This window comes from Oncorhynchus masou, chromosome 12, assembly GCF_036934945.1.
Source record: "Oncorhynchus masou masou isolate Uvic2021 chromosome 12, UVic_Omas_1.1, whole genome shotgun sequence".
NCBI lineage: Eukaryota > Metazoa > Chordata > Actinopteri > Salmoniformes > Salmonidae > Oncorhynchus > Oncorhynchus masou.
The window spans coordinates 38,449,554-38,467,873 of record NC_088223.1 but is presented as its reverse complement, the minus strand read 5'-3'; the positions used below and the strand labels follow the sequence as shown (position 1 = coordinate 38,467,873).

Below are 18,320 nucleotides of genomic sequence, written 5' to 3'. Positions count from 1 at the left end.
TCTTGATTGGCTATTAACGTAAGTGTCATTTTCAAACGTTTCCTCTCCTGAATGTTGTGGAAAAGTGAAACCAGTCAAGTCAGTCTGTAACAAATAATTTAGCAAGTTAGACAGCCTGTATCATCACTAGCTAGGACTTACATTTCCCTAAAGTGCGATATATATAGTTAGTACCCGCGATGTCTGGTCACGGCTGCTGTGAAGACGAGCACGAGCCAGTTGAACGGGGCCTGGAGTATGCACTTTATCAGCGCATTGACATCGAGAAACTGCAGTGCCTCAACGAAGCAAGAGAAGGCGATGGGAAACTCGTACTTAAACCATGGGATCAACGGACAGACAGGGAGAAGGTAATGTTATCGACTCATTGAACGTATAGTAAGTACATCATCTTAAATGAACCATTTTGGTGTAGAATCAATGAATCCCGCACTAAAATTACGTGGCTCTGCGTTAAATCAAACATTGAAAAAATGAACACCCATGTTTACTCATTTTGTACACTGAACGAAATATGTACACAGGTGGTGGAATATTTTAGTGTCAATGAGCCTTTCCTTAAAGCTGATCTGGACCTCTTCCATTGATGAAGTCAAATATCCTCTTCTTCCATTGAAGGCCAATTTCTTATAACCTTTCTAATGTGATGAAGGGTCACTCACTCACTGTTGGTTAACTTTATCATAACTGTTATGTGATACTAATTAATTATTATTATTTATTTTTTTCACCAGGTAAGCTAGTTGAGAACAAGTAATCATTTGCAACTGCGACCTGGCCAAAATAAATCATAGCAGTTCGACACATACAACAACACAGAGTTATACATGGAATGAACAAAACATACAGTCAATAATACAGTAGAAAAAAAAGCCTATATACAGTGAGTGCACATAAGGAAGTTAAGGCAATAAATAGGCCATGGTGGCGAAGTAATTACAATATGGCAATTAAACACTGGAATGGTAGATGTGCAAAAGATGGATGTGCAAGTAGAGCTACTGTGGTGCAAAAGGAGCAAAATAAATAAATACAGTATGGGAATGAGGTAGATATATGGGCTGTATACAGATTTGCTATGAACAGGTGCAGTGATCTGTGAGCTGCTCTGACAGCTGGTTCTTAAAGCTAGTGAGGGAGATGGGAATCTCCAGCTTCAGTGATTTTTGCAGTTCGTTCCAGTCAGTGGCAGCAGAGAACTGGAAGGAAAGGCGACCAAAGGAGGAATTGGCTTTGGGGGTGACCAGTGAGATATTCCTGCTGGAGTGTGTGCTACGGGTGGGTGCTGCTATGGTGACCAGCGAGCTGAGATAGGGCGGGGCTTTACCTAGCAGGGACTTGTAGATAACCTTTAACCAGTGGGTTTGGCGACGATTATGAAGCGAGGGCCAGCCAACGAGAGCGTACAGGTCGCAGTGGTGGGTAGTATATGAGGCTTTGGTGACAAAACGGATGGCACTGTGATAGACTACATTCAGTTTGCTGAGTAGAGTGTTGGAGGCTATTTTATAGATGACATCGCCGAAGTCAAGAATTGGTATGATGGTCAGTTTTACGAGGGTATGTTTGGCAGCATAAGTGAAGGAAGCTTTGTTGCGAAATAGGAAGCCGATTTTAGATTAAATTTTTGATTGGAGATGCTTAATGTGAGTCTGGAAGGAGAGTTTACAGTCTAGCCAGACACCTAGGTATTTGTAGTTATCCATGTATTCTAAGTCAGAACCGTCTAGAGGAGTGATGCTGGATGGGCGGGCAGGTGCGGGCAATGATTGGTTGAATAGCATGCATTTAGTTTTATTTGCATTTAAGAGCAGTTGGAATTATCTTGAAACGGTCTCCATCTTCTGCAGTTTGTTGAGAGTGATGCTGATGAAGAGCTCCTGTTCAACATCCCGTAAGACCCCCCCCTTCAACCCCCTTTTCACCCTTTCTTATTCTGTCATTTTAACTTTAAACTTGTTTCATCATATTATGTTTATGCGTTATCTTTCACAATTCATATTTTTCTCAGGTTCGCCGAAAGTGTCAAACTGAAAGGGATCGTCATCGCCTGTGAATCGCATCCTGCTGAAATGAGACTGTGAGTGAGTACTGTTTCTGCCTTTCAGAAACACCTTGATCCAGTGTAGCATGTATCAACTCTTTGACATTTGATGGTTATTACTCACAACAAGTCAACCGGTGTGTATTTATTTGTGCAAAAGGGGTTACAATGGGAAATGTTGTACAACAAGTTTCTATTGGACATATTCCGGTAGGTCCCTCCCCGTTTAATTATGTTTTCTTGCGTTTGGTTCATAGTGAATACACCCCCAGCTCTGAGCCAGCTGTACAAACTGAAAGAGCAAGTATAGTAGTTAGCTTATTGCTCCGTGAGTGACGTTTGACTCATTCTTCACACTGTGAGATCAAGACGGCTAGTGACAAATTAGATAGCTTCTGCTACATCGGCATGGAACTGCATTCATTGTCAGCGTGTGTGGTTTTGATAACTATGTGTTGTTGTTGCATTGTCCCTGTAGATACAAGAACATACCCCACATGTTCTTTGACACATGCAGAGAACCTGGAATACCTAACTAGGTAAGAGCAACAGAAGTGCGCAAACACACTAAAAGTAGTATTGTTTTCCAAGGGTTTATGGTCATTGCTCACCCATAGACTATTTCTGAGACAAAATAACAAAACCATTATGCCTAAGTACCCACCAAACCTAAAACACACCAAACGAATCAATCCTAAATTGACATTCTTTCCAGAATTGACCGTTTTTCCAACATTAATCACTTGTCAGTTCACATATCACGGAACTTTGGGACAGAGTACACACGGGTCTACTACATTGGGCTGAGAGGGGAGTACTCCCAGGTGAGAACAAACATGAGACCAACGTTCAGTAAATGATCTTATACAGCTCAGACAGTGTATGCCTCAGCTGAGTTTATTTTTCTTATTGCTCTAAGGATTTCCAGAATTGTTTCACTTATGTATCAGGCTTTACTCTGACTTATATGTTGTCCATTTTTTTAAAATGGCAAAACACCTCACCTCTGTCTCATCTGTTTTCTTCCTCCCAGGCTCACAGGCATGAATCAAATCAAATCAAATTTATTTATATAGCCATTCGTACATCAGCTGATATCTCAAAGTGCTGTACAGAAACCCAGCCTAAAACCCCAAACAGCAAGCAATGCAGGTGTAGAAGCACGGTGGTTAGGAAAAACTCCCTAGAAAGGCCAAAACCTAGGAAGAAACCTAGAGAGGAACCAGGCTATGTGGGGTGGCCAGTCCTCTTCTGGCTGTGCCGGGTGGAGATTATAACAGAACATGGCCAAGATGTTCAAATGTTCATAAATGACCAGCATGGTCGAATAATAATAAGGTAGAACAGTTGAAACTGGAGCAGCAGCACGGCCAGGTGGACTGGGGACAGCAAGGAGTCATCATGTCAGGTAGTCCTGGGGCATGGTCCTAGGGCTCAGGTCCTCCGAGAGAGAGGAGAGAATTAGAGAACGCACACTTAGATTCACACAGGACACCGAATTGGACAGGAGAAGTACTCCAGATATAACAAACTGACCCCAGCCCCCCGACACATAAACTACTGCAGCATAAATACTGGAGGCTGAGACAGAAGGGGTCAGGAGACACTGTGGCCCCATCCGAGGACACCCCCGGACAGGGCCAATGAACTGACCATCTGCAACTACGAGGTGTCGGCTAACCCTGCAGACCATAAAGTCGACAGCATCATCCCACAAACAAATGTCATCTCCTGAGAGAAAGGAGGGGTGGGATAGTTGCATTGACAGAGATGGGTCAAAAGGAAGTGTGATGGATACTTAGGCCTGGTGGGTGAACTTTCTCATTGGAGGTCAGGTATGCCTAATACTGAACATAAGTGTCTAATCTGGATTTTCTCAGTTACACTTATTGTACCACCGAGTGGAGCCTGAAAGAAGTACGTTTTCGTTTGGTAAATTAATACATTTAATGTCAGTTGCTGGTAACCCTATGATAAAGCATCACGGTGATTTTATCTAAAACTATATCTGGTCGCTGTCTGCCACCTATTGGTTCGTTGTAATATGACAACTTGTCTCAGCAAAATTGGAATGACTCAAGTCCCCTGCAGTGGGAGCTCACTCACATTATTTCAGCCAAGCTCTGAATGGCATGGTAATAATGTGACTATGTAGACATTTTGACACAACCAAAGTAGATCAGCATAAGGTTTTCATTTGATTAGACTCATATACACACACTTACTTTAGGGGTGAGTTGCTTACTATACCACACAGCTTTCTTTGACACCCACCAAACAAAAGCTATTTAACTCATGATTTCATTGCATTATTAATGTGGTGTCACATTGCTTTCTATGACCGCCAGTGGCTGAATGTGATGGCTTGGTGCGACATATTGGAGTTGGGAATTTGCTGTATGCGTAGGCTGAGAATTAGAAAATGTCCTCGGCTGTTGTGTGTAATGTAATTGATGGAAGAATAAAGATGCGTTACATAATATATTTTTTAATTAGTATAGAATTTATTTGAAATTTAGATTTTGGATTAATAAAAGGCAGTATTGTTATTTGTGTAAAAATATGGTCTTTGCATTTGGTTTAATTTATTTGTTTAGTGTAAATTGGACTGAATATATTGCCTATCAATTGATGGAGGGGTGTACGGTAAGCGCGAGCTCGAGAAAGGGTTTGTACGTCATCATGACATCACGTCGAAGAATACCCGCCCCTCGACACCAGTAGCGGAAGTTCTGTTGATATTCTTGGACAGCAATTGGTGAGTGTATGAATTCGTATTAGCGGGCCGCGGTTTTACAATAATCATTTACCCCGTCCGTACCGAACCCACATGGGCCTTCGGTTACCACTGGGGTTCAAGGGCATGGGGAAACGATGTAATTCAAATACCTGGTCGAATTTAGGCCACATGTCAATCGAACCAAGCTCGAATGGCAGTGTACTGAGACGATACAGATTGCTGCTGTGTGTTTAGCTTTCTAAACTAGTCATTGTGAGGATTTATAGCCCGCTAAACGGGATTAAACTGGCTACATGGATGTAGCTAACTAGCTTTTCCGTGTTTGAAACAATCTAGCTAGTGGCTTTGCACTAATCCTCTCCCGAATTCTCCCAACGGCTCGCTCAACGACTGGGTTAGTGAGCTAAGCTGCTTCTCAGCCCCATTGTTTCTTCATCCCCACCCCCTTCCTTTCCTTTAGCTTGCTAATGAACAAAATATCCGTAACCTGAATCGCAGGTTGTCTATGTCTAGCCACACATGTCTACTTCAAATTATCGAAATAAAGTAATGTAAAAAGATAACTGATTTATGTTGCAAGTAGCTACACCAACTAGCTAGCCTGCATAACCAAGCTGGCTTTTAAAATTAGGGGGTGTAATCATTAGTCCAAACAGTTCCGTTTTGCAACTACAGCTAGATTTTCTATTGGAAAAATTCAGGTAGGTCCCTGTTCCGTTTAAGAGCCGATTTGCAACATAATCGTCGGAATGAATACACCCAGGTGTTGCTGGTGAAAGACTGCTATACTGACTGCCGCATATGACTTGATGCTTGCCAGGTGGATAGAATTTATGCACCGGGTTTACCTTACAGGGCCTTTATCCCGGTAATTATTGCTCTTGACTACTGAGGAAATCGAGCCATTAGCTGCTGTAAATGCAAGTGAATAAAGAGCCAAGGCGGGACATTTTCTTACGCCAACCACTGAACCAGTCAACGTTTAGTTTGTCCTAGACAGTTTAATGCAAGTCAGATGGGAACTCGTGATGGTGTAGCCGTGCATGGACGGCATTGTTTGTATCACAAGCAGAAGCCTTGCGCAGAGGGAGAGAGGGGTGACTGAAATCAGTGTATTTCCACTCGATAAGCTATTTGTGGTCTTTCTGTTATCTCTGAAGGGACTGAGAATGTTTGCCTTGCAAACATAATTATAGTCTGCCTAACATTAAGTGGTGGTATAAAGTCAAAGGACGACATTGGTATGCTGGAACAAAGCCTCCCCTGTGTCATTGTTGCTAGATGCTACTATCCAATTGCTTCAGAACAGGCCTATCAGAGAGCACATCTCTGGTTAATGCAATCTGGGGTCCTTGGTAGTCCCTACCGTAACCATAACTTATACCTAACCTTAACCATTTTAAATGTCAACTTCAATTTGGTATGGATGTCCCAAGGATCCTGGATAGCAATGGACCAAGTGCTGTAGGCCTACCTGCCTGGGGGAATCGTATCGTTTGGTCTATTAAAGCGTGCAATAGCTGACACGGTCGCAAGGAAATGAGGCAAAGGCACAATGAGCATGCGTGTCACTGCAGTTCAGAAAGTTATTGTGATGTGTGATGCACAGCCCTGTTCTTTCTCCCTATTGAGCCTGTCATTATCATTCCCCTGATTTGGCTCTTTTCTGTCTCTCCCTTTGCTTTCACTAACTGCCGGTCATTAGGTGGGTGGAATTGTAACTAACTCGGTGTATGATCACCCTAAGATTAAACCTCCTTACTTTTCCTTTTATTTTCTCCTCCCATTGTTTCTTTCTCTTGCTCGCCTCATCTTTTTGTTGTCATATGTCACTCAACCTGACTTTGAGGGTATTAAAAGTTGACTTTGAAAACAATATGCTCTAGCTAGCCGATATCCATTATCAGTGGATAGGCAGTGGCATCAGTCATAGCCTATTGGCACCTTGGTTAATTACATAAATACAGTTAGGAGTAGTACATTTAGTTGAGTTTCAAAACTTGCTGACTGAAGAGATTCTTCTCAGTATTCAGCCTGTCTCTTTGGTTCAAAGCAGCCATAATCTGTGGGATGTTCAGTTCTTTTGTCACCATGTCTGTCCCTATGCTGAATAGCTGCGTTGATAACCAGCCAACGTCATTGATATGCCCTTCCCCCCTCCCCCCCCCGTCCTCTCTCTAGCACCCCTTACAGTGTATGTGTGGCAACAACATGTCTCTGCCGCTGCTTGCCGAGGCTGTGACGGTGTCTGGGACAGAGAAGGAGACCGCTGCGGTGAGAGACCACACCAACACCATACTGTAACTTATGGCATCCATCAGCAAATTTGCCCACTTGTTGCAAAGTATCAAAGGAAGTGGAAGAGTTGCCTTGCTAAACCTAATTTGTAGTTCAGAGGCACTGTACACTAGGGCTGGGACGATACTAGTATTGCAGTATTTTTTTAGTTCTTTAAAAGTCTTTAGTTCTTTAAAAACCTGCTCTAGGTAAAATATTGGGTTCTTTGAATTGGAAAATAAATAAATGATGACAATGATGTTTCTCTAAAATTAGGACTTTTTCCTAAAGAAGTTAAATCTGCTTCGTATTTTGTTTACTTGCCAAGATACTGACAAGTATTTATTTGTTTTCCAATTCAAAGAACACTACCTACAGCGGGTTTTTAAAGGACAAAAGACTTTAGTTTAAAATTTTTGCCATGGAAAAAATACTGCAATACTAGTATCGTCCCAGCCCTAGTTTACAGCAACAAGTATCGTGATACTGGTATCGTCCCAGCCCTAGTTTACAGCAACAAGTATCGTGATACTGGTATCGTCCCAGCACTAGTTTACAGCAACAAGTATCGTGATACTGGTATCGTCCCAGCCCTAGTTTACAGCAACAAGTATCGTGATACTGGTATCGTCCCAGCCCTAGTTTACAGCAACAAGTATCGTGATACTGGTATCGTCCCAGCCCTAGTTTACAGCATCAAGTATCGTGATACTGGTATCGTCCCAGCCATAGTTTACAGCATCACGTATCGTGATACTGGTATCGTCCCAGCCCTAGTTTACAGCATCAAGTATCGTGATACTGGTATCGTCCCAGCTCTAGTTTACAGCAACAAGTATTGTGATGCTGGTATCGTTCCAGCCCTAGTTTACAGCATCAAGTATTGTAATACTAGTATCGTCCCAGCCCTACTGTGAACCCACTGGGCAAAAAGTGCTTAAATCAACATTTTATTCCATGTGATTTAAAAAATAATAATCAATGTGGTGACGTTGAATCAATGTGGAAAGTTGATTGGATTTGCAAAAAGTCCTCAGTGTAAGGGAATTTAGTCCTTTTTTCACCCAACTTTTAACCCAAATCCAATGACATGGTTCTTTTATGTTGTTGATTTCATATTGTACTTCCGGCGCCGACAGAGATGGCCGCCTCGCTTCGCGTTCCTAGGAAACTATGCAGTATTTTGTTTTGTGTTATTTCTTACATTGTTTCCCCAGGAAATATTAAGTTTTATTACAAACAGCCAGGAGGAACTATTGGATATAAGAGCAATGTCAACTCACCAACGTTACGACCAGGAATAAGACTATTCCGAAGCGGATCCTCTGTTTGGTCCACCACCCCAGGAAAATGGATCGGATCCCAGCCGGCGACCCAAAACAACGGCGCCACAGAAGGGGCAGACAGAGCGGTCTTCTGGTCAGGCTCCGTAGACGGGCACATCGTGCACCGATCCCGAGTGTACTACTCTCCAATGTCCAGTCTCTTGACAACAAGGTAGATGAAATCCGAGCAAGGGTTGCCTTCCAGAGAGACATCAGAGACTAACGTTCTTTGTTTCACGGAAACATGGATCACTCGGGATGCGTTATCAGAGTTGGTACAGCCACCTGGCTTCTTCACGCATCGCGCCGACAGAAACAATCACCTCTCCGGTAAGAAGAAGGGTGGGGGTGTATGCCTTATGATTAATGAGACGTGGTGTGATCATAACAACATACAGGAACTCAAGTCCTTTTGTTCACCTGACCTAGAATTCCTTACAATGAAATGCTGACCGCATTATCTACCAAGAGAATTCTCTTCGATCATAATCACAGTCGTGTATATCCCGCCCCAATCAGACACATCAATGGCCCTGAAAGAACTTCATTTGACTCTATGTAAACTGGAAACCACATATCCTGAGGCTGCATTTATTGTAGCTGGGGATTCTGAAAACAGGGCTCCCCAAATTTTATCAGCATATCGAATGCGCGACCTGGGCTGGCAAAACCCTGGATCATTGTTATTCTAACTTCCGCGACGCATATAAAGCCCTCTCCCGCCCTCGTTTCAGAAAATCTGACCACAACTCCATTTTGTTGCTCCCAGCTTATAGACCGAAACTAAAACAGGAAGCGTCCGTGCTCAGGTCTGTTCAACGCTGGTCCAACCAATCGGATTCCACGCTTCAAGATTGCTTCGATCACGTGCACTGGGATATGTTCCGTATAGCATCAGACAATAACATTGATGAATACGCTGATTCGGTGAGCGAGTTTATTAGCAAGTGCATCAGTGATGTACCCACAGCATCTATTAAAACATTCCCCAACCAGAAACCGTGGATTGATGGCAGCAACTGAAAGCGCGAACCACTGCTTTTAATCAGGGCAAGGTGACCGAATACAAACAGTGTAGCTATTTCCTCCGCAAGGCAATCAAACAAGCTAAGCGTCAGTATAGAGACAAAGTAGAGTCACAATTCAACGGCTCAGACACGAGAGGTATGTGGCAGGGTCTACAGTCAATCACGGACTCAAAAGGAAAACCAGCCCCGTTGCGGACCACGATGTGTTGCTCCCAGACAAACTAAACTTCTTTGCTCGCTTTGAGGAAAACACAGTGCCACTGACACGGCCCAAAACCTGCGGGCTCTCCTTCACTGCAGCCAACGTGAGTAAAACATTTAAACGTGTTAACCCTCGCTAGGCTGCTGGCCCAGACGGCATCCCTAGCCGCATCCTCAGAGCATGCGCAAACCAGCTGGCTGGTGTGTTTACAGACATATTCAATCAATCCTTATCCCAGTCTGCTGTTCCCACATGCTTCAAGAGGGCCACCATTGTTCCTGTTACCAAGAAAGCGAAGGTAACTGAGCTAAATGACTATCGCCCCGTAGCACTCACTTCCGTCATCATGAAGTGCTTTGAGAGACTAGTCAAGGACCATATCACCTCCACCCTATCTGACACCCTAGACCCACTCCAAATTACTTACCGCCCCAATAGGTCCACAGATGATGCAATCACACTGCACACTGTCCTAACCCATCTGGACAAGAGGAATACATATGTAAGAATGCTGTTCATCGACTACAGCTCAGCATTTAACACCATAGTACCCTCCAAACTCGTCATTAAGCTCGAGACCCTAGGTCTTGATACTGTCCTGTGCAACTGGGTCCTGGACTTCCTGATCCCAGGTGGTGAGGGTAGGTAACATCTCCACCCCGCTGATCCTCAACACTGGCACCCCACAAGGGTGCGTTCTCAGCCCTCTCCTGTACTCCCTGTTCACCCATGACTACGTGGCCATGCACGCCTCCAACTCAATCATCAAGTTTGCAGACAACACCACAGTGGTAGGCTTGATTACCAAAAACAACGAGACGGCCTACATGGTGGAGGTGAGGGCCCTCGGAGTGTGGTGTCAGGAAAATAACCTCACACTCAATGTCATTAAAACAAAGGAGATGATCGTGGACTTCAGGAAACAGCAGAGTGAGCAGCCCCCTATCCACATCGATGGGACAGTAGTGGAGAAGGTGTAAAGTTTTAAATTCCTCGGCTTGTCACCAAAAACATGCACAATCGAGAGCATCCTGTCAGGCTGTATCACCACCTTGTACGGCAACTGCTCCACCCACAACAGTAAGGCTCTCCAGAGGGTAGTGAAATCTGCACAACGCATCACCGGGGGCAAACTACCTACCCTCCAGGACACCTACACCACCTGATGTCACAGGAAGGCCAAAGAGATCATCAAGGACAACAACCACCCGAGCCACTGTCTGTTCACCTCGCTATCATCCAGAAGGCGAGGTCAGTACAGATTAGAGGTCGACCGATTATGATTTTCAACGCCGATACCAATTTATTGGAGGACCAAAAAAAGATGATACCGATTAATCGGACAATTAAAAAAATATATATATATATTATTTTTTAATATATTTTTTACATTTTTATTTAAAAAAAAGTTTTTATATAATTATTTTTTTTATTTGTAATAATGACAATTACAACAATACTGAATGAACACTTATTTTAACTTAATATAATACATCAATAAAATCAATTTAGTCTCCAGTAAATAATGAAACATGTTCAATTTGGTTTAAATAATGCAAAAACAAAGTGTTGGCGAAGAAAGTAAAAGTGCAATATGTGCTAAGTAAGAAAGCTAACGTTTAAGTTACTTGCTCAGAACATCAGAACATATGAAAGCTCGTTGTCCTTTTTAACATGAGTCTTCAATATTCCCAGGTAAGAAGTTTTAGGTTGTAGTTATTATAGGAATTATAGGACTATTTCCCTCTATACCGTTTTGTATTTCATTAACCTTTGACTATTAGATGTTCTTATAGGCACTTTAGTATTGCCAGTGTAACAGTATAGCTTCCGTCCCTCTCCTCGCTCCTCCCTGGGCTCGAACCAGCAACACGACAACAGCCACCATCGAAGCAGCGTTACCCATGCAGAGCAACTACTAGAAGGCTCAGAGCGAGTGATGTTTGAAACGCTATTAGCGTGCGCTAACTAGCTAGCCATTTCACTTCGGTTACACCAGCCTCACCTTGGGAGTTGATAGGCTTGAAGTCATAAACAGCGCAATGCTTGACGCACAACGAAGAGCTGCTGGCAAAATGCACGAAAGTGCTGTTTGAATGAATGTTTATGCGCCTGCTTCTGCTTACCACCACTCAGTCAGATACTTAGATGCTTGTATGCTCAGTCAGATTATATGCAACGCAGGACACGCTAGATAATTTCTAGTAATATCATCAACCATGTGTAGTTAACTAGTGATTCTGATTGTTTTTTATAAGATACGTTTAATGCTAGCTCGCAACTTACCTTTGCTTACTGCATTCGCGTAACAGGCAGTCTCCTTGTGGAGTGCAACGAGAGAGAGGCAGGTCGTTATTGCGTTGGACTAGTTAACTGTAAAGTTGCCAGATTGAATCCCCCGAGCTGACAAGGTGAAAATGTGTCGTTATGCCCTTGAACGAGGCAGTTAACCCACCGTCATTGAAAATAAGAATGTGTTCTTAACTGACTTGCCTGGTAAAATAATGGTATATTTAAAAAATCAGCAAATAGGCTACCAAAAATACTGATTTCCGATTGTTATGAAAACTTGAAATCGGCCCTAATTAATCGGCCATTCCGATTAATCAGTCGACTTCTAGTAGAGATGCATCAAAACGGGGACCGAGAGACTGAAAAACAGCTTCTATCTCAAAGCCATCAGACTGTTAAACAGCCATCACTAACTAACTGCTGCCAACATACTGACTCAAATCTCTAGCCACTTTAATAATGAAACATTTATTACATCAATTTATCACTAGCCACTTTAAACAATGCCACTTTATATAATGTTTACATACACTACTCATCTCATATGTAGTTACTGTACTCTATGCCATCTACTGCATCTTGCCTATGCTGTTCGGCCTTCGCTCATTCATATATTTTTATGTACATATTCTTATTCATTCCTTTACACTTGTGTGTGTATAAGGTAGTTGTTGTGAAATTGTTAGGTTAGATTACTTGTTCGATATTACTGCATGGTCGGAACTAGAAGCACAAGCATTTCGCTACACTCGCATTAACATCTGCTAACCATGTGTATGTGACAAATAAAATTTGATTTGACGTTAGTTAACAATTCAACCAAATGTAAATAACATAAAAACGTTGAACTGCCGTCTGTGTCCTGTAGGAAATGATTTGGTATGGTTGCACAGCCCTATCAGAACTGTGCTATGTTAAAATATTGCAGCTTGAAGGCATAACAAACTGATTACACCAGTTATTTGGGTCTGTAAGCACTTGTAAGGTCAAAACCAACTCCATTGAATTCACTTGTGAATGCTCAGATTTGATTTTTGCAGAATTAAAATTCATTTTAATTTATTTTAATTTTTACATTCTTATATTCTATCTGGCTCGCCAAATTCATTTTCTTTCTCTTATGCTGCCTCTGATTTAAATACTATTATTTAGCGTTGGCAAGTAGTACTATCAACTGAGTAGGAATTTGCCCTTTGTTGTTGTTGGGCCTGATTCACTTGTTCATGATGTTCATATGCAAATACAGTGCAGTAGCCATTGGTGTTCTTTGTGGTTCGTAATGCACCATTGACCATTTTACAATCTCCCCAACTCTACCACAGGTGATCTTCCTTCATGGTTTGGGTGACTCAGGGTGAGTTTTCTGTCTGAAGCCTGTTGCATGCTTCCCAGTCAACATTTTGCATATATTATAACAACATTTTGAGGCGTTTTGGTGTTCGGCAGGTTTTTTTCCCGGCTGTTCATGCACACTTTTTTTTTTTTTTTTCTTGAGGCAAGTCGAAGTTCGGTAGCCGAAGTCTGCGCCCCTTTGTCAGTGATTGATCAACCGTACTACTCCTAGTAGGATTAGGTACTATGGACGGGATTCTTCAATTAAAGTGTTGCTTGTCATTCAACGACAGACGACTAGTTTTCATGCAAATGTTTTCACTTGAGAAATACTGCACCAAAAATCTTAGTTAGATGTAAAATTGCGCGACTAAGACATCCTCTGCAAAAACGTGAAAATCAAGGTAATTTATTACAGTTAGATTAATTCAGACTATTTTGAGCAAGTGTGCACCTTCATATATACGGTCATGGTGTATACTGACTATGTTGTTGCTACGGCGTCTCAAGGGGGACAAACGGTAAAAATTGCTTATTTAAAAAAAAGCATTAAAAAAACGATAGTCTTTTAAGGGAGTATGAGAGGCACAGACATTCACTTTGCCTAGCCAAGTTCTGCTATGAGGAAACCGAACCTAGTATGCAGGCGCCTTTATACTCTGTATAAATCGTTCTGTCTTATAGCCTAATCTGTAAAGAGTACAACGTTCTCGCTCTGATTTGCTCTTTTTCTTCCTGTTGTCAGTCATGGCTGGGCAGATGCCATGACGGCTATCCGACTGCCACATGTAAAGTATATCTGCCCCCACGCGTAAGTCTGTATGATTATCTATCATTTTCTGTTTATTTCTCTGCTTAAGTGCCTCTGTCTCAATTTCCAGAGTAGGATGTAATAAGAGAGTTGAGTCTTATATTTGGTAGTGTCTCATCTCTGATCTTTCTATACAACCACTTTGTATTCCTCCACCCATGTGTACTTACATTGACTCACTTGTTTGTCCGCAGGCCCAGAATCCCCGTCACTCTCAATATGAAGATGACCATGCCCTCATGGTGAGTCATATGTTTGCCCTGATCTGAAAAATGTCATTGGCCAATGGCTTGACTCTAACCTACACTTCAGTGGGAAAATATATTTCCTTTTGGTAAGAGATTTGTTGAACAAGGATTTCCTTCAAAGACGGATTCACACACACACACACTACCAGGGGCACATAAGATATACAGTGAGCTCCAAAGGTATTGGGACAGTGACATATTTTTGTTGTTGTTTTGGCTCTGTACTCCAGCACTTTGGATTTGAAATAATACAATGATTGAGGTTAAAGTGCAGACTGTCAGCTTTAATCTCAGGGAATTTGAGCTTTTGGTCCCCTAAAATATACAAAAAGTGCTGTAAATTCTAAGCGGTTCATCCGATATGGATGAAAAAACCCCACATTTAAAGCTGACAGTCTGCACTTTCACCTCATCGACATTGAATAATTTCAAATCCAAAGTGCTTGAGTACAGAGCCAAAACAACAAAACATTTCACTGTGCCAATACTTTTGGAGGTCACTGTATGAGATGCGTATTAAATTGACTGACCATGGATCTGTAGGTTTGACCTGATGGGTCTCAGCCCAGATTCTCCAGAGGACGAGGCTGGCATCAAGAGGGCAGCGGAGAACAGTAAGTCATTCAGTGTGACACCAGTACTATACATTATTTATTTATATATATATATAAAAATCAAATTTTATTTGTCACATACACATGGTTAGCAGATGTTAATGCGAGAGTAGCGAAATGCTTGTGCTACACTCGCATTAACATCTGCTAACCATGTGTATGTGACAAATTTGATTTTATATATATATAAAATAGCATTGTAGATGCATATAGGTATCATACCAAGCCCTATTCACATAACCATGTTAGCTAAAGCACAGTATGCATCATTATTAGACATTATCAGGCCCACTATGTACTGTAGATTTTCGTTTTCACTCTATTCCACAGTCAAGGCCATAATCGACCATGAGGCAAAGAATGGGATACCCGCCAATCGTGTGCTGCTTGGAGGGTTCTCTCAGGTAAGCGTCAATGTGAATCGCTATGGAGGTGTTGTGCAAATGAAGTCCTCTTTTTCGAGTTCCTGATTCTCTGTGATTTATTTTTGTCAACATTGCTGTTTAAACTGTGTAAACTATGTGAACATCTCTATAGCTCTAAACCCATTCTACCCCTCTTTCCCTCTATTGTTCCATTTCTCCCAGGGTGGGGCTCTGTCCTTGTATACCGCTCTCACCTGTCAGCAGCAATTGGCGGGCGTGGTCGCTCTCAGTTGCTGGTTACCGCTTCACAAGAGTTTCCCACAGGTACAGCTAAACAGCTTACTTGTTTGTACGGTACTCTCGGGGCCCCTGAACATTCCACAGAGCTGTTTCTTTTATTACTGGGCTGGATTCCAAAATGGAAAATGTACTCTCCGTTTGTCTTGATGATTTTGCTGTGTAGATATGAATGAACTGATTAGGTGATTTGCTGTTAGAACCTGGTCTTGGTCTTCACTTTTTGCTTGTATTATTTTTGTTCCCATTAGGCAGCGAGCGCCAGTGGGAACAGAGACATGCCCATACTGCAGTGTCATGGGGAGATGGACCCCATGATCCCAGTGCAGTTTGGGGCCATGACGGCCGAGACGCTCAAGGTCATCGTCAACCCTCAGAAAATCACCTTCCGGACCTACCCGGGACTCATGCACAGCTCCTGTCCTCAGGTAAAAGGGGATTCTGGTTGTAACATGCATGAGTATCAATGTTCTATATGTGTTAATATTTTTCTATGAGTATCGGTGTGGAAGTATTCATGGTGTTCGGTTTCTTATAAGCCTCTTTATTTTGATTTTGCAGGAGATGGCAGCAGTGAAGGAATTCATTGAGAAGCAGTTGCCCCGAATCTGACCTCACCTCAACCCCACTGTGACCCTTAAACACTGACTTCTCACCTCTGACCTGCCATTCTCCCACTGGAAACAGCCATGAGCACTGCCCCCTCCCTCCCCATACATACACAGTAACACTTACTTTCACATATCATCATCATATACACACAATACATTCCATAAAAATCCAACCAACGCACATTAAACTGGACACACCATTTATAAACGCACATTTGTTAACACACTGAAGTGCACACACAAGTCTTACCTTTTTGAGCGAGAATCACACACTCGCACAGTACATTCCCCTGGGATTCTTTTCTCTCTTATCCAACCTGCCATTGTCCCCTCTTTCTTTCTCTCAATCTCTCTCCTCCTTTCACAACCTCCACTCCTGTTTCCCTCCTATGCTGTGTGTGTCAGTGAGTCAGTGAAGCAGTTAGTGTGCAGGTGGCCCTGTTGCTAGATGCCACCCGGTGTCAGAGAGCCTGGCTCAGGTTCAGCAGCCTGTGGTTCTGGTCCTCAGGCCCCGAGGTCTGGTGCCGTCTGGAGTGACTCTGGTGCCGTCTGGAGTGACTCTGGTGCCACGCTGCTCTGCATACTGTTCCCCAACGGGTTCTCGGCCACTGGTGGTGTTGTGGTCACACCCCAGCTACCCATGGGATGCCCCTGTTACTCCTGGGTGCCCCTACTTATGCTGATTCAAATATCTGACATTATTATTAAAATAAATAAATAAAGGAAACCTATGGATCATTACTTTTGCCACCATCTTCTGTTCTTTACCGCAATTTAGGGCTATTGATGATGTGGATAAAGTGTACATTTTATGATTTATTTTGTTTGACATAAATGGGAATGATAACAAAAATGAAGTGGCAGGATTTCATAAAAATGTATTGACTGACAAAGAGTAAAATGTTGAATTACATGCACCTTAAATGGCTTAGGGCTTTAAAAAATCCTAGAAATGAAAGCTAAACCTAGATTGGGCATGTCTCACACCAGATGGAACCAGACCAGGACGTAAAGTGTAGTAGACACAACTGGACTCATTTGACTGCAGCTCTTCCTAGCTGTTCCCTCTCAGCATCTAGCATTTGACCAGTGAGCCAAGTTCCATTCCATCCATGTGTTCAGCACAAATCAGTCTCGGCTCTCCCGCTGACAGGTCATTTTTACTGTCGAACAAAACCATTTACTCATTTGACAACTTACTGGCACCCACTAGTAAAGTGTGAAAAGGTCAGAGTTAACTCTGAAAATGGTTATACACTGGGAAGACTTTGATAGAAAGAAGCGGTTCCTTTTTAATTGAAGGGTGATTTTTAAAAAGCATTAATCTTTAACAACTTGTGGCTCTTGGGTGTATGACTTTTAACTGAGTTAGTGTGCTAAAAGATGTTCTGTCTTTTCCTTTTGTCAATGTTTTCTCTCTTTAAGGTGACCTATTCTGTGTTACTGAAACCTCATTTAAAGGGGTAGACATTGGAGAATAAAAAAATCTGTTGATTGTTCCTCTATTTAATGAATGTCTCTTACTCCCTAATTTGTCTCTTATGACATCTTTCCCCATGTCATCTTCCTTGACCCAACACATCTGTTACTTTTCACTTGTACTAGTGTGCTATATTTTGTATTTTCTCTGTTCCTTTCTCTTTTATTTGTCTTCCATCCCTTTTTTGCCTTCTCGTCCCATCCTATCACCTAATTCCATGTCGGACAAGGTTGGATAAAGTGTCTCATATGTTCTCCTGAGTTGTACTTTGTCTTTGTTTGAATTTTTACGGTTGTGACTCATTTTGATCTGTCATTTTGTCTCAATGTGTCTGGTCACTTTGTCATCTCATCTTTGTGTCTGTTAATTCGACTGGCTAAAACATGTTGAGCGACTCTTTGTCCCTCAGGTTATTTTATTTTTCCAAGACACCTGTATGTGTGGAATAAATGATGCAAATAACAACAGTGCATTTGAGTTGAGTTTTTTTTGTTTTTGTGGAATGGTTATGGTCCTAATATTCTGCTCTGAGAACTGTGCATCACATCGTTCAAGAAATTCGGGACATCCAAAGCGTGCATGTGTACATCTCTTGTGCAGACTTCTGCAGTGCAGACCATAGAGAATGATAGAGGCCTCTAGTGGCCCAAAGGG

At 42.3% G+C, this 18,320-nt stretch overlaps 2 protein-coding genes across 7 annotated transcripts; both read left to right on the top strand.

Moving 5' to 3' along the window:
* Positions 1-50: 50 nt before the first annotated feature.
* Positions 51-4,662, top strand: LOC135550034 (PITH domain-containing protein 1-like). 6 transcript variants are annotated; one of them, XR_010457054.1, is made up of 6 exons: positions 51-350; positions 1,851-1,894; positions 2,012-2,080; positions 2,523-2,583; positions 2,795-2,868; positions 3,078-4,662. XR_010457054.1 is itself a non-coding variant. In XM_064980471.1 (5 exons), the coding sequence occupies exons 1-4, from the start codon at positions 180-182 to the stop codon at positions 2,581-2,583; spliced, it is 345 nt and encodes a 114-aa protein (XP_064836543.1). In that variant the 5' UTR covers positions 51-179; the 3' UTR covers positions 3,078-4,662. The 6 variants fall into 6 exon arrangements, 3 of the variants coding, with proteins under 3 accessions (XP_064836543.1, XP_064836542.1, XP_064836545.1); XR_010457055.1 differs by lacking the exon at positions 2,795-2,868 and having other exon boundaries at positions 2,012-2,084; XR_010457056.1 differs by lacking the exon at positions 3,078-4,662 and having other exon boundaries at positions 2,012-2,084; positions 2,795-2,809.
* A 91-nt stretch (positions 4,663-4,753) lies between these two features.
* On the top strand, positions 4,754-18,136 carry LOC135550033 (acyl-protein thioesterase 2-like). Its single transcript, XM_064980469.1, has 10 exons — positions 4,754-4,802; positions 6,966-7,058; positions 13,231-13,262; positions 13,986-14,051; positions 14,246-14,293; positions 14,843-14,913; positions 15,244-15,317; positions 15,501-15,602; positions 15,827-16,003; positions 16,137-18,136. Exons 2-10 carry the CDS (start codon positions 6,981-6,983, stop codon positions 16,185-16,187), a joined length of 699 nt encoding a protein of 232 aa, XP_064836541.1. The 5' UTR covers positions 4,754-4,802; positions 6,966-6,980; the 3' UTR covers positions 16,188-18,136.
* The last annotated feature ends 184 nt before the right edge of the window (positions 18,137-18,320 follow it).